This window comes from Homarus americanus, unplaced genomic scaffold (genome assembly GCF_018991925.1).
Source record: "Homarus americanus isolate GMGI-L3 unplaced genomic scaffold, GMGI_Hamer_2.0 scaffold4896, whole genome shotgun sequence".
Taxonomy (NCBI): Eukaryota; Metazoa; Arthropoda; class Malacostraca; order Decapoda; family Nephropidae; genus Homarus; species Homarus americanus.
Window position 1 is genome coordinate 7,401,822 of NW_024749657.1, and position 21,371 is coordinate 7,423,192.

The window sequence follows — 21,371 nt, forward strand, 5'->3', positions numbered from 1 at the left end:
GAAAACCAGGGCCCAATATTACCAACGGCGTGGATAGATTCCGTGGAATGAATTCAGGACATTCCCGCTCATGGAACATTACCAAACTCCGTATATGTGCCAATGGCAGGCCAATGGCAATATTTACAGAGTTTGTTGAGGCTCCCTGGACGGGAATGCCCTGAATTTATTCCACGGAATCTATTCACGCCGTTGGTAATATTCGTCCCAGGACTGATTAACGAATTCAGCCCAAGTAGCTTGACTTGGACAGTTAAGGACAAAATCTCAGTCCGTACTTTTGAATAAAATATTGTTCAATAGGTGGTGATATTGAAGTGCTGAAAGTTGTTTTTTCTGTGTTGTTTTGCAGTTAGTTCAAAGGGCCGCCACCAAGATGGGTCGTCCTTGAACTCATTGTCATTGACATCCTTATAATCACTATCTTCTTCCTGAGCACTGTCATCCACTGCCGACACTTTACACGACATCCTCTCCATCTCCTCCTTACTCTTTGACCTCATCTTCTCAGTTATCCTCTCTTCCTCAGCCCTTTTCTTTGCCCTCTTCGCTTCCTTCTCCCTCTCTTCTTTCAGCTTGGCAGTCACAATTTTGTCAACGCCATCAATGCAGCTCTCCCTTCCCGGTTTCCTCTGGGCTGCCAGGAAGCTTTTCTCTCGTTCGTGCACTTTGCTGTCGTCTGCCACATCAAACAACTTCTGAAGATGAGGTTCGAGGCTCATCTTCAGCTTCCCGTTCTTCGTTTTCTTCCTTTTCTGTTTCTGTCCATTTCCCTTCATCATCATCGTCTCCCTCCGCATCCTCCACAGGTCGTGGACTCTCATTTTCACCCTGATTTCAGAGATAGTGGGGACAGTGGCCTTCCTATACACATCCAGTACCTTCTCAGTCACCTTGTTGGTGGCATCCATATAATCAAAAGCATTTGTTCTTCTCCTTAACCTCTCGTTTTCTGCTTCATAAGCCAGGGCACTTCCAACTTCCTTGTTCAGAGGCAACTTGTTAGATGGCAGAGGCATCCGAACCCCGAACACCTTATCGTTACCCTGGCGCAGCTGAGTGTTGCTAATCTTAGGACGACCCATCTTGGTGGCGGCCCTTTGAACTAACTGCAAAACAACACAGAAAAAACAACTTTCAGCACTTCAATATCACCACCTATTGAACAATATTTTATTCAAAAGTACGGACTGAGATTTTGTCCTTAACTGTCCAAGTCAAGCTACTTGGGCTGAATTCGTTGATCAGTCCTGGGACGAATATTACCAACGGCGTGAATAGATTCCGTGGAATAAATTCAGGGCATTCCCGTCCAGGGAGCCTCAACAAACTCTGTAAATATTGCCATTGGCCTGCCATTGGCACATATACGGAGTTTGGTAATGTTCCATGAGCGGGAATGTCCTGAATTCATTCCACGGAATCTATCCACGCCGTTGGTAATATTGGGCCCTGGTTTTCGAAATATACGTATGTGGTGACTTGCAGCAAAAATATCGGCATAATTTGTAGCGCATTGAGTTGTAAAACAATAGCATATTATGAACCAGTGTACACAGTAGTCGAATAATCCAATTCAATAACTTGATTTTAACAGGTTGTGCCACATTGCCAGTCCCTTTATTATTTACAGTTTTTTCGCGTTTTTCATGCCAAACCCAAAAGTATCCACAAACCTTCTAATGCAATGATGTAAAAAACTCAAACATATTCGGAATTAGCGTGGCCGATAGACAAATAATCCAACCCAAGCAATTAGATTTTGAAAACTTTTGCAAAACTGTCACTCCCTAATGTACAGATTTATGCGGGTAGCTGTTACTGAGTGAAAATTTAATTTAATACAGTTAGTTTTTGTCAGTGGACGTTTATTTGTTGATGTCACACTGACGCCAGAATATCCAGAAACAAATAATGTGCATTTAATTGTTATTTTCTTATGTTAGGCTTGATTGAAAACTATTGTGATATATGATAAAAAAAATTGCCAAAAAAACTTAAAATCTAAGTCATTATGATGCCACCAATAATAAAAAGAAGATTCGTTGGTCATGTATCTTTATTGTGTGGAAGACAAATTATTCAGACATTTCACTCAACAAAGAGTTGAAGCAATACATGAAACGGATTCATGTATTATACATAATCATATTATGGTAAATTGTTCTAATGAGGAACATGTAAGTTGATATTTCCAAGACCCAGTGAATCAATCACTGTGATATTCTTGAAGCATAGGAATAGAAAAATAAAAACTAAATAAAAATGAGTAACTTCCTCCATAATTTGAATAGAAAATACACTTCTTAGAAGCACTTGCGGTGGACAATGCCTGGGCCGGACTCGTCGTACTCCTCCTTGGTGATCCACATGGTCTGGAAGGTGGACAGAGAGGCGAGGATGGAGCCACCGATCCAGACGGAGTACTTGCGCTCGGGAGGAGCAATGATCTTAATCTTGATGGTAGCAGGAGCCAGAGCAGTGATTTCCTTCTGCATGCGGTCAGCAATACCAGGGTACATGGTGGTACCACCAGAAAGAACGTTGTTGGCGAACAGGTCCTTCCTGATATCAATGTCGCACCTCATGATGGAGTTGTAAACGGTCTCGTGGATACCAACAGATTCCATTCCCAGGAAGGAAGGCTGGAACAGAGACTCGGGAGCACGGAAACGTTCGTTGCCGATGGTAATGACCTGACCGTCGGGAAGTTCGTAGGACTTCTCAAGGGATGAAGATGCAGCAGCAATGTTCATCTCATTCTCGAAGTCGAGGGCGACATAGCAAAGTTTCTCCTTGATGTCACGAACGATTTCTCGCTCAGCCGTGGTGGTGAAGGAGTAACCACGCTCAGTCATGATCTTTGTAAGGTAGGCAGTCAAGTCACGGCCAGCCAGGTCAAGACGAAGGATAGCGTGGGGGAGACAATAACCTTCGTAGATGGGGACGGTGTGGGTGACACCGTCACCGGTATCGAGCACGATACCAGTGGTACGACCAGAGGCGTACAGGGACAGCACGGCCTGGATGGCCACGTACATGGCGGGTGTAGCAAAGGTCTCGAACATGATCTGGGTCATCTTCTCACGGTTGGCCTTGGGGTTGAGAGGAGCCTCAGTGAGGAGGACGGGGGATTCCTCAGGGGCAATACGCAGTTCGTTGTAGAAGGAGTGATGCCAGATCTTCTCCATGTCGTCCCAGTTGGTGATGATGCCGTGCTCGATGGGGTACTTGAGAGTCAGGATACCTCTCTTGCTCTGGGCCTCGTCACCGACGTAGGCGTCCTTCTGACCCATACCGACCATCACACCCTGGTGACGAGGACGGCCGACAATGGAGGGGAATACGGCGCGGGGAGCGTCGTCGCCGGCGAAGCCAGCCTTGACCATGCCGGAGCCATTGTCCACAACCAGGGGACTCACGTCTTCGTCGTCACACATGGTGGAGTGGTGTTAGGTCTGGAAAGAGATGAATAATACATTTTTATTATATTTACGCAGAGGTTTTGAAATCTACATACGCTTTAATGTATGGTTGAGCTTTTTTTAGAGAAAATATATTAATTGTGTATGCAAAAAATCTTCTAAACTGGGAAATCTTTGTTTATATGCTGGCTACTGATTGGTGGCATACCTATATTTTATAAATACCAAGTATTAAGGTGAACGGTAAAAAAATGTCATTGTCCAGGAAATGTGACCGCATATATATATATATATATATATATATATATATATATATATATATATATATATATATATATATATATATATATATATATATATATATATATATATATATATATATATATATATATATATATATATATATATATATATATATATATACACTGTACTGTATATGCTTTATGATCACAGTACTAAAACTTTTTTCATCGAGGTACTGGGCAGTTTTTGTAATTGATCTATTTTACTATAATATATTGGAAAACTATTTTAGATATCCCTTTGTTAATAAGACAATGGTTATCAACTTAGTGATAACTTTTCATGTCTTCCATTGACTCATAAAATAGAATATTTAATATAATTAAATATATAACTTTTCTTGTCAGAGTAATGAATTTCCATCGGGTGAAGTACACTACCTTGTTGGGTTAATGAAACCCTGAGTATGAATAGCACTAAGGAGGTTGGGTAACAGCAGTAGAACTTTACATTGAAGATAATTGAATTCAACAGCGCTTTAACTTAAAAGATTTTCTGAGAATCTAAAATTAATTTGCGAAATTTACCATCAACGCACTTTTAAAAATAGCGATGGTGACTGGTTGTTTTCAATGCTAATACAATCGCAAACGTTCAGTTACAAATCAATTCCCCTTTAAAGAATTTGAACTTAATGGCGAGGGAAAAACCAGACTCTGTTTAGCGCATATGACACAGTGACCTGTCTGATCAGCTGCCAAGTTTCCCAACATATGGTGTGAAAGTCACTTGTTTCTTCCTATTGTCGGGTTGTGTGCTGGGATCTCGTATGAGTGGGCACAGTACCCACGTAAGAAATAAGATTGGCAACCTCTTATCATTTTTTCTGCACAATCTAGTTGGTTTGGGTTTTAGTATTAGGGGCAAGTTTGGTGCTCTCGATGGTGGTAGCTCAAGACTCAGAAGTAAGGAAATATATAAGCTCTTTCTTCTGATGAATTATGGTTAAATTATTTTCGAGAATAAATGCATCATCCCTATTACTACTTTTGGAAATATGGGAGTCTTTTATCACCTCTAGAGACAATGTAATCGTAAAGGTAAAGACAACTGACAGATCTCGTTTGAAACATTTTAACATAAATCAACTCATCGTAGTTTACTTTAAAAAACAGAGAACATTATCAATCCTTCAGCAACACAGACAAACTTATCAAATATTATTACGATTAAAAACACGTTCAATATTTTCCATTTTCCATTAAGATCCACAAGAAGTAAGAGCACAAGAGCCACGTACACGGTCCTGATGTATCCTGAGCCTGAAGTACACTGAGGCATGGGTGTACACCAACGTTCTTATATACTCCCTGTCCACTTGTGTTTCCTAAATAAAGAGTACGAATTTATCATGCTATTTGAATTTTTTTTTATTTACAGCTGTTTTAGAAGGTTGTTCAGGGGATGTTCCCAGCTCGGTACCGAGAAGGAAGCAATTGCCTGATCTTAAATATTTCGCTATACATTGAATAAAATTATTATCCTTTGTTCATTCTCATTAATAATCTTGTAGTTAAAATAAGTCATGTTTTGGGTTGTAATTCATTAGATTTTATTATAGCGAGAGAACAAAACACTGATCAAAAAATAGTTAACTTTGACTATATGTTCGCTGATGGCAACTCACACGCGACCACAACATAGACAACGGTTTTACCTTAATAGCTAATCTAGTTTTGTACCGCCGTGTGTTGTCTCCCGAGGCGCTAAATTATTTTCATCTTTACTACCTGTGTTTATCGTATCTTATTATACATACCTTAGCATCTATTGCTCTTATATTCATTAACCTTATTAAGAATGAACTGTTAGAAATGTATGTATGTGTGTAGGAGTGGGGGAAGTTGGGGTCTAGATAAATAGATCCCATATTAGCGTTATGGAGAATAGGTGAAAAAAAGGAAAAGGAATATTATATGTAGTTTTTATTAATCAGGAAAAAAGTATACGATGACGTTGACAAAATAACAAAATAGGTAGAATTTAGAATATCTGGGAAGTCTGGAAAATTATTAAATGTCGTTCAGAGTCTTTAAAGTGAGGAAGAAAAATGTGAAATACCTTCCAGGGAAAGTAACTACTATCATCATGGTTCTTCAAAACCTTCATGAACGGGGAACGGAAAACGCGGAATGGGGAACAGGGAATGGGGTACTAAGATTCATAAAAGCAACAGTAACAGAAAAGTAAGTTTAGTACATATATATTTAACTATGTGATGTAAATAGGAGGTGAGTCAGCTGCTGTTTTCAGATGATATTGCACTGTTGGACTAGGAGGGAAAAATAATAAGCGTTGGGAAATAAGCTTGGATGAGCGTGTACAAAGTGATTTTCCTGAATACAATATATAGAGTAAATGAGATGCAAAGAAGAAAAAAAACTTAAAAAAATATGTAAATGAAGAATAGATCAAACTGAGAGGTGAATAGGGTTTCCTTAGGTTGTGTGGAATGATTGAATAATGAGAAGTAAAGATTGATAAAATGAATAATGTAGTGGTAATAATAGTTGAGAAGACCGAAATGAAGATGGAGTGATGGAATTACTGGAAGTGTAGTAAATGGCTATCATAGAACCAGTGGAGTATGTGTATAACTGGTGATAATGATGTGCGCATTTAATCACTCCGCTATCATCTGCCTTGACCCTTTTTTAACACAATAGTCAGGTTGTTTGTGATAGTTGTCTTTTACTGTCTCGTGGGAACCAATTAATGATCTTATTTGACCACTTTTAATCCTATTATGATGTCCTGCCTATTATCACTTTATGCCTAACCTACTTTGCTTATTTTTCTCTTCGGGTTATATTTTTTTTTTACATATGTACTGTCAGCCACACTTCCACCTAGTACAGTTAGTGTCTCATATTTTGATTCTGCCACCATTTTCCTTATATTTTTTTCTTCCATATATTCATTTATTTTTCATTAAATTCCGTATATGTCTTAGAAACTTATCAAGTCCCTGAATGATCGAAAACTTAGTACTACAGGGATCCAGCACTTTACTCCAAGTGCTAAATTGTTATCTTCAAAAAGTTATCTTAGTCATTACCCTTATACATTGAACCTCGGGAGAATAGTGTCTTACTGAAAGGATTCATAGTGAGAGGTGAGGGAAAGAGAACACCACTTGTAGTACCCCCATCCATCACTTTTAGATAATAATAAGTTGTAAATCACTTAACATTAAAAAGTCTTGTCAGGGTACAGAGTTGGCGCGATACTGTTTTTGGAGCCACTATGTGTATGTGTGTGTGTGTGTTCACCGTTTACAGTAGAGTGTGTCAATAAATCAGAGTCTCGGCAACTCTGCAACTCTGTAAAAGTAACATCCGCTCAGAGGAAAAGAGTTATCATGACACTGGTAGTCCCCAATTGGAGGTTCACGGCACCATAAGCTCGATGAATAGGCTTTGTGTGAAATATAACAAAGTCTAGGACCAGCTTTTAGTTTCCTGGTGGTCTAGAGGTAACGTTGCCCGGTCACACACATAAGATCGTGGGTTCGAGTCCTGGCAGGGTAAGGTTGTTGATTATATGCAGAAGTCCGCGCGCTTTATGGGCTAATGAAATACATATATGGAACCTCGTGTTTCGAAGCCGGATTTGGTAAAACGTTACTCTGATCACCTAAGAGGCACGGGTAGTCCCAAATCGGAGGTTCACGGCGCCATAAACTCGATGAACAGGCTTTGTGTGAAATATAACAAAGTCTAGGACTGATTTTAGTGTCCTGGTGGTCTAGAGGTAACGTTCCCTGGTCACACACATAAGTTCGTGGTCAGTTTTGATGTAACATCACTCTTTACAAAGGTCCCAGTTGATGATTTATTGGAGTTCCTCATAGATTCCCTGGACAATATTTCATTGCCCGTCTCGAAAGACGACTTCATCTAACTCATCAAACTATGTATTAAGGATTGTAAATTTGAATTCAATGGAGAATATTATTGTCAAATATTTGGTATGACAATGGGTAATCCGCTCTCATCAGTATTAAGCAACTTATATATGGAATTCTTTGAAAAGAAACTATTAAGTAATATTCTACCACCTTCAGTAGTCTGGTTTAGATATGTAGATGATGTATTATGTCTGGCCATGTAATGAGGACCTAAAAGCTTTTCGGCCACAACTTAACAACTTAGCCCCCTCGATCAAATTCACTGTGGAATTAGAGCATGACTGTAAATTGCCATTCCTAGACTGTCTGATCCACAGAATAGGTAACACCTTTAAGTTCAGTATTTATAGGAAACCTACTAATGTGTGTTCATACATTCATTATTATGCTGCCCACCATAATAAAGTCAAACAGTCAATATTTTCATCAATGTTTTTACGTGCTTTGAGAATTTGCAGTCTGGAATTCATTGATGAGGAATATAAATATATCCATAATATTGGCTTGAACCTCAATTACCCTAGATCTTTTATAGACAAATGCCTTAACATTACTAAGAAATATTTTTATAGAACCGATCCCAAGCCCACCCCATTACCATAAAAATCTCTTAGTATTACCATTTCACAAAAATTTCTCTCAAATTCCTTTACAACTAAAAACCTGGAACGTCAATGTGGCATTTAAAAACTCATGCACTGTAAAACAAATGTTAATCAAAAACTCCCCCAACAATGCAGGCGGCTGCATTTACAAGGTTCCTTGCAAGGAATTTAATATAATTTACTTAGGCCAGACAGGTAAAGACCTTGTAACTAGACTTAAACAACATAAATATAGTGTTAAGACAGGCCAGGAATCCAATTCTCTGTTTGTTCATTTGAGGGATAATAAGCATTGTCATTGACTAGGATAATGCCTCCTCAATATTACCTTGTAATTCAATTGACAGTAGGAACATTATAGAATCCAGTCGCATTAAACATACCGAATCCGTCAACATGAATTTGAGTAATGGTATGTACAAACTGGATAATTTCGTAATTAAGAAAATTTGTAACCAGGTGAGAAGGTTGGGTCATCTTACCCTCTGACCTGACTACCGACTGCTGCGGGGCTTATGAAGATTAGTAGGGTCACTGCCTAGTGACCGGACCATTGTGGACACTCACTGTCCCCTAGGGACTTGATCTCACTCCCCTCTACTGTATATATATGCCTTGTTATGTATTTTTCCTTAGTCTGTATTCACCCCGGAAGATGTGAATTACACTAAAGCGCTTGGGAACTTCGTGTTTTCTTTTTTCCTTGTGGTTATTAGCACACACATATATATATATATATATATATATTTATATATATATATATATATATATATATATATATATATATATATATATATATATATATATATATATATATATATATATATATATATAGTGTAAAGTAAGTGTATGTCATATGTACATACTTATCCCCCTAACAATATATGACTGTCTAGGCTGTATCTGTCCTCAACATTCCTATATAAACATCTTACATTATATGGGCTTTCCAATTTTCCACACACTACTTTACCTAAATCTACTTGTACCTCCAACAGAATTAACCACATCATTAGAATGAAGTAGATTTTATTTTTATCGATGGTATAATTATGTGCATTAGCATAAAATAAATGCAATACATTTCGATCAAAACATTAACAAATAACAATAAATTTAGAGTATTGCAATACTTCTTAGAAGCACTTGCGGTGGACAATGCCGGGGCCGGACTCGTCGTACTCCTCCTTGGTGATCCACATGGTCTGGAAGGTGGACAGAGAGGCCAGGATGGAGCCACCGATCCATACGGAGTACTTGCGCTCGGGAGGAGCAATGATCTTAATCTTGATGGTAGCAGGAGCCAGAGCAGTGATTTCCTTCTGCATGCGGTCAGCAATACCAGGGTACATGGTGGTACCACCAGAAAGAACGTTGTTGGCGAACAGGTCCTTCCTGATATCAATGTCGCACCTCATGATGGAGTTGTAGACGGTCTCGTGGATACCAACAGATTCCATACCCAGGAAGGAAGGCTGGAACAGAGACTCGGGAGCACGGAAACGTTCGTTGCCGATGGTGATGACCTGGCCGTCGGGAAGTTCGTAGGACTTCTCAAGGGATGCTGAAGCAGCAGCAATGTTCATCTCATTCTCGAAGTCGAGGGCGACATAGCAAAGTTTCTCCTTGATGTCACGAACGATTTCTCGCTCAGCCGTGGTGGTGAAGGAGTAACCACGCTCAGTCATGATCTTTGTAAGGTAGGCAGTCAAGTCACGGCCAGCCAGGTCAAGTCGAAGGATAGCGTGGGGGAGACAATAACCTTCGTAGATGGGGACGGTGTGGGTGACACCGTCACCGGTATCGAGCACGATACCAGTGGTACGACCAGAGGCGTACAGGGACAGCACGGCCTGGATGGCCACGTACATGGCGGGTGTAGCAAAGGTCTCGAACATGATCTGGGTCATCTTCTCACGGTTGGCCTTGGGGTTGAGAGGAGCCTCAGTGAGGAGGACGGGGGATTCCTCAGGGGCAATACGCAGTTCGTTGTAGAAGGAGTGATGCCAGATCTTCTCCATGTCGTCCCAGTTGGTGATGATGCCGTGCTCGATGGGGTACTTGAGAGTCAGGATACCTCTCTTGCTCTGGGCCTCGTCACCGACGTAGGCGTCCTTCTGACCCATACCGACCATCACACCCTGGTGACGAGGACGGCCGACGATGGAGGGGAATACGGCGCGGGGAGCGTCGTCGCCGGCGAAGCCAGCCTTGACCATGCCGGAGCCATTGTCCACAACCAGGGGACTCACGTCTTCGTCGTCACACATGGTGGAGTGGTGTTAGGTCTGGAAAGAGATGAATAATACATTATTATTATATTTACGCGGAGGTTTTGAAATCTACATACGCTTTAACGTATGGTTGAGCTCTTTTTAGAGAAAATCTATTAATTGCGTATGCAAAAAATCTTCTAAACTGGGAAATCTTTGTTTATATGCTGGCTACTGTTTGGTGGTATACCTATATTTTATAAATACCAAGTATTAAGGTGAACGGTAAAAAAATGTGATTGTCCAGGAAATGTGATCGCATATATATATATATATATATATATATATATATATATATATATATATATATATATATATATATATATATTTTAGAAGAACATAAGAAAATAAGGAGTCTGCAATAGGCCGGTTGGCCTGTGCATGGCAGCTCCTGTCGAGAGTTACTACCACTCTCTATCATCCATGAATCTATCTAGCCTCCTTTTGAAACTTTCCAGAGTTCCCGCACTTACTACAAAGTTGCTAAGCTTGTTCCACTCGTCCACCACCCTATTTGTTAACCAGTTTCTTCCTATCTCCTTCCTAAACCTAAACTTATCTAACTTGAATCCGTTGCTCCGAGTCCTATCCTGCTCGGATATTATAAGAACTTTATCTATATCCCCTTTATTGATTCCTTTCACCCACTTAAATATTTCTATCATATCTCCCCGCACTCTTCGTCTTTCTAGGGAATGCAAGTTAAGTTTCTTTAGCCTATCCTGATATGGAAGGTTTCTAAGTCCCGGAATCATTTTTGTCATTCTTCGCTGCACCGACTCTAGTGAATTTATATCCATTCTATAATAGGGGCACCAGAACTGAACCGCATAATCGAGGTGCGGCCTGACTAGCGCAAGATACAGTTGCAATAAGACCTCTGCACTCTTGTTACTTACACTTCTAGATATAAAACCCAATACTCTGTTTGCCTTATTTCGAACATTAACGCACTGTTTTCTAGGCCGTTGGTCCGGGCTTACAAGTACCCCTAGGTCTCTTTCACAAGTCGACTTCTCTAGGTTGATGTTGTTAAGGCTGTATACATTATAAGTATTTGTTCTTCCAATATTAAGTACGCTGCACTTGCTGGTGTTGAATTTCATTTGCCATTTTTCAGACCACCCCTGCAGTTTATTTAGATCCTCCTGTAATGCATTTGCATCCTGCCCTGAATTAGATTGCGCCCTATTTTGGTGTCATTCGCAAACTTGCTTATGTCAATACTGATCCCAGTATCTAGATCGTTTATGTAGGTTATGAACAAGAGTGGGCCTAGTACTGACCCCCGGGGAACCCCACTGGTTACACGGCCCCACTCAGATTTAACACCATCTACGCTGACCCTCTGCGTTCTATCGGTGAGCCATGATTTTATCCAATTTAAAACTTTGCCCTCGATACCATGAGCCTTAATTTTTCTCAGAAGCCTCTGATGCGGTACTCTGTCAAATGCTTTGCTAAAGTCTAACCTTGTTGGGTTAATGAAACCCTGAGTATGAATAGCACTAAGGAGGTTGGGTAACAGCAGTAGAACTTTACATTGAAGATAAATGAATTCAACAGCGCTTTAACTTAAAAGATTTTCTGAGAATCTGAAATTAATTTGCGAAATTTACCATAAACGCACTTTTAAGAATAGCGATCGTGACTGGTTGTTTTCAATGCTAATACAATCGCAAACGTTCAGTTACAAATCAATTCCACTTTAAAGAATTTGAACTTAATGGCGAGGGAAAAACCTCGTTGTACCAGACTCTGTTTAGCGCATATGACACAGTGACCTGTCTGATCAGCTGCCAAGTTTCCCAACATATGGTGTGAAAGTCACTTGATTCTTCCTATTGTCGGGTTGTGTGCTGGGATCTCGTATGAGTGGGCACAGTACCCACGTAAGAAATAAGATTGGCAACCTCTTATCATTTTTTCTGCACAATCTAGTTGGTTTGGGTTTTGGTATTAGGGGCAAGTTTGGTGCTCTCGATGGTGGTAGCTCAAGACTCAGAAGTAAGGAAATATATAAACTCTTTCTTCTGATGAATTATGGTTAAATTATTTTCGAGAATAAATGCATCATCCCTATTACTACTTTGAAAATATGGGAGTCTTTTATCACCTCTAGAGACAATGTAATCGTAAAGGTAAAGACAACTGACAGATCTCGTTTGAAACATTTTAACATAAATCAACTCATCGTAGTTTACTTTAAAAAACAGAGAACATTATCAATCCTTCAGCAACACAGACAAACTTATCAAATATTATTACGATTAAAAACACGTTCAATATTTTCCATTTTCCATTAAGATCCACAAGAAGTAAGAGCACAAGAGCCACGTACACGGTCCTGATGTATCCTGAGCCTGAAGTACACTGAGGCATGGGTGTACACCAACGTTCTTATATACTCCCTGTCCACTTGTGTTTCCTAAATAAAGAGTACGAATTTATCATGCTATTTAATTTTTTTTTTATTTACAGCTGTTTTAGAAGGTTGTTCAGGGGATGTTCCCAGCTCGGTACCGAGAAGGAAGCAATTGCCTGATCTTAAATATTTCGCTATACATTGAATAAAATTATTATCCTTTGTTCATTCTCATTAATAATCTTGTAGTTAAAATAAGTCATGTTTTGGGTTGTAATTCATTAGATTTTATTATAGCGAGAGAACAAAACACTGATCAAAAAATAGTTAACTTTGACTATATGTTCGCTGATGGCAACTCACACGCGACCACAACATAGACAACGGTTTTACCTTAATAGCTAATCTAGTTTTGTACCGCCTTGTGTTGTCTCCCGAGGCACTAAATTATTTTCACCTTTACTACCTGTGTTTATCGTATCTTATTATACATACCTTAGCATCTATTGCTCTTATATTCATTAACCTTATTAAGAATGAACTGTTAGAAATGTAGGAGTGGGGGAAGTTGGGGTCTAGATAAATAGATCCCATATTAGCGTTATGGAGAATAGGTGAAAAAAAGGAAAAGGAAGATTATATGTAGTTTTTATTAATCAGGAAAAAAGTATACGATGACGTTGACAAAATAACAAAATAAGTAGAATTTAGAATATCTGGGAAGTCTGGAAAATTATTAAATGTCGTTCAGAGTCTTTAAAGTGAGGAAGAAAAATGTGAAATACCTTCCAGGGAAAGTAACTACTATCATCATGGTTCTTCAAAATCTTCATGAACGGGGAACGGAAAACGGGGAATGGGGAACAGGGAATGGGGTACTAAAATTCATAAAAGCAACAGTAACAGAGAAGTAAGTTTAGTACATATATATTTAACTATGTGATGTAAGTAGGAGGTGAGTCAGCTGCTGTTTTCAGATGATATTGCACTGTTGGACTAGGAGGGAAAAATAATAAGCGTTGAGAAATAAGCTTGGATGAGCGTGTACAAAGTGATTTTCCTGAATACAATATATAGAGTAAATGAGATGCAAAGAAAAAAAAAAACTTAAAAAAATATGTAAATGAAGAATAGATGAAACTGAGAGGTGAATAGGGTTTCCTTAGGTTGTGTGGAATGATTGAATAATGAGAAGTAAAGATTGATAAAATGAATAATGTAGTGGTAATAATAGTTGAGAAGACCGAAATGAAGATGGAGTGATGGAATTACTGGAAGTGTAGTAAATGGCTATCATAGAACCAGTGGAGTATGTGTATAACTGGTGATAATGACGTGCGCATTTAATCACTCCGCTATCATCTGCCTTGACCCTTTTTTAACACAATAGTCAGGTTGTTTGTGATAGTTGTCTTTTACTGTCTCGTGGGAACCAATTAATGATCTTATTTGACCACTTTTAATCCTATTATGATATCCTGCCTATTATCACTTTATGCCTAACCTACTTTGCTTATTTTTCTCTTCGGGTTATATATTTTTTTTACATATGTACTGTCAGCCACACTTCCACCTGGTACAGTTAGCGTCTCATATTTTGATTCTGCCACCATTTTCCTTATATATTTTTTCTTCCATATATTCATTTATTTTTCATTAAATTCCGTATATGTCTTAGAAACTTATCAAGTCCCTGAACAAAAAGTTGAGTAAATGATCGTCGATTAAAGGTAATTATGTGTGATATATATATTGGCCCTGAACAAGGACTCATGTTACTGGAAGTGAATGATCATCTGATGTGTAAATGACTTTTCTGTGTTGAAGGCTCGAGTGTTTGTTTGTCCATCACTAGACTTTATCATCGCCTCACATCGATGGCTGAAGTCTGTTACCCTTATGAATTTCCATCACAGTATTGAATTGGTTATACAAGTTGGTTGTCAAGGTCACAATTTTAACGGTACATAAAGCACAGGAATCAGCTTTTTTCTATAATTTATTGAGTAAAAAATCAGGGTGATTATATGCTGCATTTAATGAGATTCTAACAAAATATTAGTTTCTGCCTTAAAGTGATCTCCATTCGTTTAAATTCTGTAGTGATTTCAGGAAAGACTTTGATTTGATTGTTTTTGTTTTCTTTTTATTAAGTTTTTGATCATTATGTTTAGAGTTTATTCTGGCGAAGCTCGACGTGGGTTTGGTTGATTGCCTTCATGTTCTTTCTCTTCTACAGATATTGAAGTCATTAGAGGCAAGGAGGCAGATATCTCACATTCTGGACAGGGATTTTTTTTTTCTCATACATAATATTTTTTACTATATACACCGTGAAAATACCACAGTGAATTTATTTTAGTCACGACTGCTGTCTACTTACCAAGGCTTCCCAACACTACTGACGAGACCAACATCATAGTTATATCATCATCCTCTGTGTGTTAGGTTCAGTAAGTGACTCTGGTAGATTTTGCTGTTAGGGATGATACATACTTATCCCCCTAACAATATATGACTGTCTTGGCTGTATCTGTCCTCAACATTCCTATATAAACATCTTACATTATATGGGCTTTCCAATTTTCCATACACTACTTTACCTAAATCTACTTGTACCTCCAACAGAAATAACCACTTCATTAGAATGAAGTAATTTTTATTTTTATCGATGGTATAATTATGTGCATTAGCATACAATAAATGTAATACATTTCGATCAAAACGTTAACAAATAACAATAAATTTAGAGTATTGCAATACTTCTTAGAAGCACTTGCGGTGGACAATGCCGGGGCCGGATTCGTCGTACTCCTCCTTGGTGATCCACATGGTCTGGAAGGTGGACAGAGAGGCCAGGATGGAGCCACCGATCCATACGGAGTACTTACGCTCGGGAGGAGCAATGATCTTGATCTTGATGGTTGGGGGAGCCAGAGCAGTGATTTCCTTCTGCATTCGGTCAGCAATACCAGGGTACATGGTGGTACCACCAGAAAGAACGTTGTTGGCGAACAGGTCCTTCCTGATATCAATGTCGCACCTCATAATGGAGTTGTAGACGGTCTCGTGGATACCAACAGATTCCATACCCAGGAAGGAAGGCTGGAACAGAGACTCTGGGCAACGGAAACGTTCATTGCCGATGGTGATGACCTGACCGTCGGGAAGCTCGTAGGACTTCTCAAGGGATGCTGAAGCAGCAGCAATGTTCATCTCATTCTCGAAGTCGAGGGCGACATAGCAAAGCTTCTCCTTGATGTCACGAACGATTTCTCGCTCAGCCGTGGTGGTGAAGGAGTAACCACGCTCAGTCATGATCTTTGTAAGGTAAGCAGTCAAGTCACGGCCAGCCAGGTCAAGACGAAGGATAGCGTGGGGGAGACAATAACCTTCGTAGATGGGGACGGTGTGGGTGACACCGTCACCGGTATCGAGCACGATACCAGTGGTACGACCAGAGGCGTACAGGGACAGCACGGCCTGGATGGCCACGTACATGGCAGGTGTAGCAAAGGTCTCGAACATGATCTGGGTCATCTTCTCGCGGTTGGCCTTGGGGTTGAGGGGAGCCTCAGTGAGGAGGACGGGGGACTCCTCAGGGGCAATACGCAGTTCGTTGTAGAAGGAGTGATGCCAGATCTTCTCCATGTCGTCCCAGTTGGTGATGATGCCGTGCTCGATGGGGTACTTGAGAGTCAGGATACCTCTCTTGCTCTGGGCCTCGTCACCAACGTAGGCGTCCTTCTGACCCATACCGACCATCACACCCTGATGACGAGGGCGGCCGACGATGGAGGGGAATACAGCGCGGGGAGCGTCGTCGCCGGCGAAGCCAGCCTTGACCATGCCGGAGCCATTGTCCACAACCAGGGGACTCACGTCGTCGTCACACATGGTGGAGTGGTGTTAGGTCTGGAAAGAAAACATATACACATATTAGAACAGCCTCGAAAAGTATTTGGTCAACTTTACGTAGTTTCAATCTTGCTATAGTGTCTGTTTTATTACGACTGCGAAAGTTACATATACTGACGATTTCACTTGACGGTTTAATGACTGTTTCAGGTGACTTATTATAGATGAATATCTTTGTTTCTTTGATAATAAAATAAAAATCACGTAAATATATAATAATGTACTATGTTTAAAGTAATCTAGTAACCAAGCTGTCATGAATAACTGTTTTCGAATATTATTCAAATAACTGGCAAATAATCCCCCTCGGTATCCTGCTTCAAATAACTCTACGATTTGTTCTCCTAAATTCTAGTATTCCTTTTAAATAAAATAACCTTCCCGCTACACACAATAACATTAAAAATATAATAAACTATTCAAGGATGTATACAGTAGGAGACACAAATATATAAATGTATAATATTTAATAGTTTATCGAATTTAGTGATTTATTAATAAATTTCTAACAATGTACTCGATTGGGTCTTTGTGTGAAGGTAATAACTGGTCAAATATATGTTCAGTACGTACGATTGTGTTAATTAATTTAACTTGTGAGACATAATAATGCTTTACTTGTCTACTGAGTGAGACATAATAATACTTTACTTGTCTACTGAGTGAGACATAATACTTTACTTGTCAACTGAGTGAGCCATAATACTTTACTTGTCTATTGAGTGAGACATAATAATACTTTACTTGTCTACTGAGTGAGACAATACTTAAGTTGTACACTGAGGAGAATATTTTAGTTGTCTACTGAAGAGACATAATAATACTTTACTTGTCTACTGAGGAGACATAATAATACTTTACTAATGTCTACTGAGTGAGACATAATACTTTAGTTGTCTACTTGAGACATAATAATACTTTACTTGTCTATTGAGTGAGACATAATACTTTACTTGTTTACTGAGTGAGACATAATAATACTTTACTTGTCTACTGAGTGAGACATAATACTTTACTTGTTTACTGAGTGAGACATAATACTTTACTTGTCTACTGAGTGAGACATAATAATACTTTACTTGTTTACTGAGTGAGACATAATAATACTTTACTTGTCTACTGAGTGAGACATAATAATACTTTACTTGTTTACTGAGTGAGACATAATACTTTAGTTGTCTACTGAATGATATAAACATAAAAGCAAGTATCTATTGGCACTTGATCAGTAATATGCATGTCTTATAATTATATAAAGATCCGCATTAGTGAAACAATTAGAATCATTCCAAGTTGACGAAAAAGCCACAAATACAACTCAGTGCTAAGTCAACACTCCGAAAGTTCTTAAATTTACGAAAACTAAATGTCAGGACAGAGCCTCAGCTCACTAAAGAGAAACGCACTATGTTGTCCTCCGCGTGATCTGATTTACGAGTGTGTCTGTCTGCCGTTGCTGCCAGAGTAAAATTAATATGGTGGAACCTTTTTTTGTGTGCTGTTACGGTTAGTGTTGTAATAAGGCAGGTGACTATGACCAGTGAGGAGCAAGACGAAGGAGCGTTGTTTCAGACTTACTTAGTACAATGATTCGTGGACCAAACTTATTACCATGAATGTATTATGACTCACAGGATCAGGCCTGAGCTCTCTTGTCTGGATCATATTACTATGTATAATGAAATTGTTGGCCTATAGATTGTATCTGTATTTTCAAAGAGCAACTTCCTTTTTTTTCCAAACAGTTGCACGAAGAAATGCAATATGTAAGACATATATTATTCTTTATGTTGGTAGGCGCAATTATTTTTTTCTTCTGTGAATAAAACAGAAAGATGCCAAATAAATTCAACACTGACTAGATAACTGTAAAACGTATAGGTCACAACTAAGTTTGCAAACGGTAAAATTTCAACAATCATCTGAAAATACCCCTTTAACAATATATAGATCAACTAATCCTTTCAAAATGTTTACACCAATTTCAGATTCTTTCGCAGAAAATTTTAGCAGAGACGAGTTTACAAATGGGGTGACCCGCGTCCAAGTGTCAGACAGACATGGATGAGTTCTAAAGATGATAAACGTTTAAAACAATCTTTCCATACGTCCTACATCACAATATGCAAATCTTACTTTTAATCCAAAATGCCTACGTCAGATTTCATAATATTTCATGAAAAACTGAAAGTGTTGAAGGTGAGCACTCCTATGTCGAGGGAACTGAAGGAAGGACTAAAGTTAGTAAACCAACGATAAGGATAAGCAATTTGACTCGGGCCTGTAGTAGTGGCACTAAAAAATACAAGAAATTTAAAATTTTCGTAATAATGTTTCAAGTCCAAATTTATATTAACTCCAAGCTGCAGTTCCATCTTCAACCTTAGAAGCTGTACACTCGCTAAGGACGTGTCGTATATCAGATGTTTTGAGTAATTTAGAGAATTTATCTCATTTCAAAACCGACTAATATCCACAGACGTTCACCACACTAGCTAGGACAGGGAGATACGTACACTGCCTAGAGGTATCCTGGGAGTGAAGTACACTAGGGGCCGGGTGTATGTGAGGCAACTTATATACCGTCCATATACTCCTGCTTACTAAACCACCGCAACAAATCTGCAGGAGTGTGTATATTTTTTTCATTTACAGTTGCTTTAGGTTTGTTGTTGAGGAAAGTGTGCTTTATTCTGTGGTGAGAGTTGGCAACTATTTCAGTCTGGTTAACTTAATGGCACTTATCTTAATAGAAAAGTATCATGACCTATTCTTACCAAATGATTTAGTTTCGAGTAAATTTAATGTACTGTAAATCTCACTTTTTTTCAAGAGATGAATATAATAAAATGCACTGCGATTAAGTTACTGGCAACAAATGAGTCTCTATTTCACCCACACAAGTTCACCATAAGAGTTGACACAGCTGACAGGTCTTTGTGATGCCTTCTTGTGTCAGAAGGTTATTTTTGTTTAAGGCCGTCCTTGAATTATGTACTCTGGGGGTGGGTTAGGACTTGATACTTTCGCTTTCTGTGTGTGTGCCTGCCTGCCTGCCTGTCTGTCTGTCTGTCTGTCTGTCTGTGTGAACAATTATTTTAAGATAAAGTCCAATGGTATGATCCTTGGGAGTCCTAATATGGGCAAGGAGTGAACAAGGAGTGAATACACAAGGTATCTACGAGTTGGTAATGAACTTTACTATAGTTAACATGGGACTGTGAACATATAATTAACACCACATAGCACATTTATGAGTCTCGTTAGCAGTGATTAATTTTATCGTATAAGGCCAAGGATGCCATCAATAAGACGGCATAGTACTTTATTGCAATCGTATGTGCCTGTTGGTCTAGCACTAAATGGCTCTTGATGATACTTCTACCCTCGGCTCTGTGACTAACCGCTCGAGGTCTGCTGGTGGAGGCTCAGTATGTCATTCGCTGTGAGGCAAATATTGATTCAGCAGTATTTGTAATGTAATAAATTTTCTTCAGTCGAAATTTTGATCTGATTTGCATAAAGGGACGATCATGTATTTAGATTCAGTCTGAAAATGATTGTTTATTATTAACGGAACCCAACTTTAATTTTGGTAACGTTCGGTTTTTTTTTATGATAGATTCTGTTTCATGACGCAATTATGCCCTGATTTACATGGTCTTTAAGAAAACATATAGGACCTTATGGATACATGTGTGCTGTATATTCTGATTTATTATTATTATTATTATTATTATTATTATTATTATTATTATTATTATTATTATTATTATTATTATTATTATTATTATTATTATTATTATTATTATTAAACGACTTCAACGTTGAATTGGGTAGTTTATAATGTACACGGGACGTTTCCTAGATGTGAATAACATTACTACTATTATGACTATTACTATTATGATTTTTTTTCACTCATGGGTGTTTAGAGGTCAAAAAAATAAACCACAGCTGATCTATATAGCTTATAAGGTAAAACTGAGGAGCTGAACACAATCTTTTTCATGTATCGGTGTTAACGCAATTAATGATTCACTTTGTATGATTTATTTACGAAATGAGTGTGTGAAAGGAGTATGCGGAATGATACTAAGTTGTTGATTTTTTCGTTTTAGCACTTTCCTGTCGCTATCTACACGTACCTCGCAGCATTCTCCTTGTCTTCTTGAGATTTTTGTACTTCTTGTCTTCCCCAATAATGAAAGTAGGAGAGCAGCAAAGGCACTTGATACATATAGATAAAAAAATACTGAGAGTTTTAACCTACAAGTAATCAAGGAATTATATCGTGTCGTATTCAGATGATGACAAAATTCTAGTCAATATGTCGGTAGAAACACTTTTTTTTTTCAGAAATAACAGATCATTGTTGGCTAATAAACATACAACCTAGACCCATTCCACACAAAAACTGGCCCGAAAGCCCGGTCCTCTTCTATACTAATAACCAATTAGGTCATGGAAATTTCAAATACAAATGTGTACACAATTGGTAAGCAGACCTGTTATTATCTAAAATAATGTTAAATATCTGGACTATCAAAAAGGAAATGATTTCAAGGCATT

At 38.6% G+C, this 21,371-nt stretch overlaps 3 protein-coding genes across 3 annotated transcripts; all 3 read right to left on the reverse strand.

The window, feature by feature from the left end:
- Window positions 1–2,262: 2,262 nt before the first annotated feature.
- On the reverse strand, window positions 2,263–5,065 carry LOC121853555 (actin, muscle-like). The gene is made up of 2 exons (XM_042347769.1): window positions 4,969–5,065; window positions 2,263–3,458 (listed from the first exon to the last, which is right to left on the reverse strand). The coding sequence occupies exon 2, from the start codon at window positions 3,438–3,440 to the stop codon at window positions 2,307–2,309; it is 1,134 nt and encodes a 377-aa protein (XP_042203703.1). The 5' UTR covers window positions 3,441–3,458; window positions 4,969–5,065; the 3' UTR covers window positions 2,263–2,306.
- A 4,190-nt stretch (window positions 5,066–9,255) lies between these two features.
- On the reverse strand, window positions 9,256–12,957 carry LOC121853553 (actin, muscle-like). Its single transcript, XM_042347767.1, has 2 exons — window positions 12,858–12,957; window positions 9,256–10,531 (listed from the first exon to the last, which is right to left on the reverse strand). Exon 2 carries the CDS (start codon window positions 10,511–10,513, stop codon window positions 9,380–9,382), a length of 1,134 nt encoding a protein of 377 aa, XP_042203701.1. The 5' UTR covers window positions 10,514–10,531; window positions 12,858–12,957; the 3' UTR covers window positions 9,256–9,379.
- Window positions 12,958–15,523: 2,566 nt separating this feature from the next.
- LOC121853556 (actin, muscle-like) lies at window positions 15,524–19,415 on the reverse strand. Its single transcript, XM_042347770.1, has 2 exons — window positions 19,316–19,415; window positions 15,524–16,796 (listed from the first exon to the last, which is right to left on the reverse strand). The coding sequence occupies exon 2, from the start codon at window positions 16,776–16,778 to the stop codon at window positions 15,648–15,650; it is 1,131 nt and encodes a 376-aa protein (XP_042203704.1). The 5' UTR covers window positions 16,779–16,796; window positions 19,316–19,415; the 3' UTR covers window positions 15,524–15,647.
- Between the last annotated feature and the right edge of the window lie 1,956 nt (window positions 19,416–21,371).

Coding starts and splice junctions, on each gene's coding strand:
- LOC121853555 (XM_042347769.1), bottom strand. CDS start 3,440: ATGTGTGACGACGAAGACGTGAGTCCCCTGGTTGTGGACAATGGCTCC.
- LOC121853553 (XM_042347767.1), bottom strand. CDS start 10,513: ATGTGTGACGACGAAGACGTGAGTCCCCTGGTTGTGGACAATGGCTCC.
- LOC121853556 (XM_042347770.1), bottom strand. CDS start 16,778: ATGTGTGACGACGACGTGAGTCCCCTGGTTGTGGACAATGGCTCCGGC.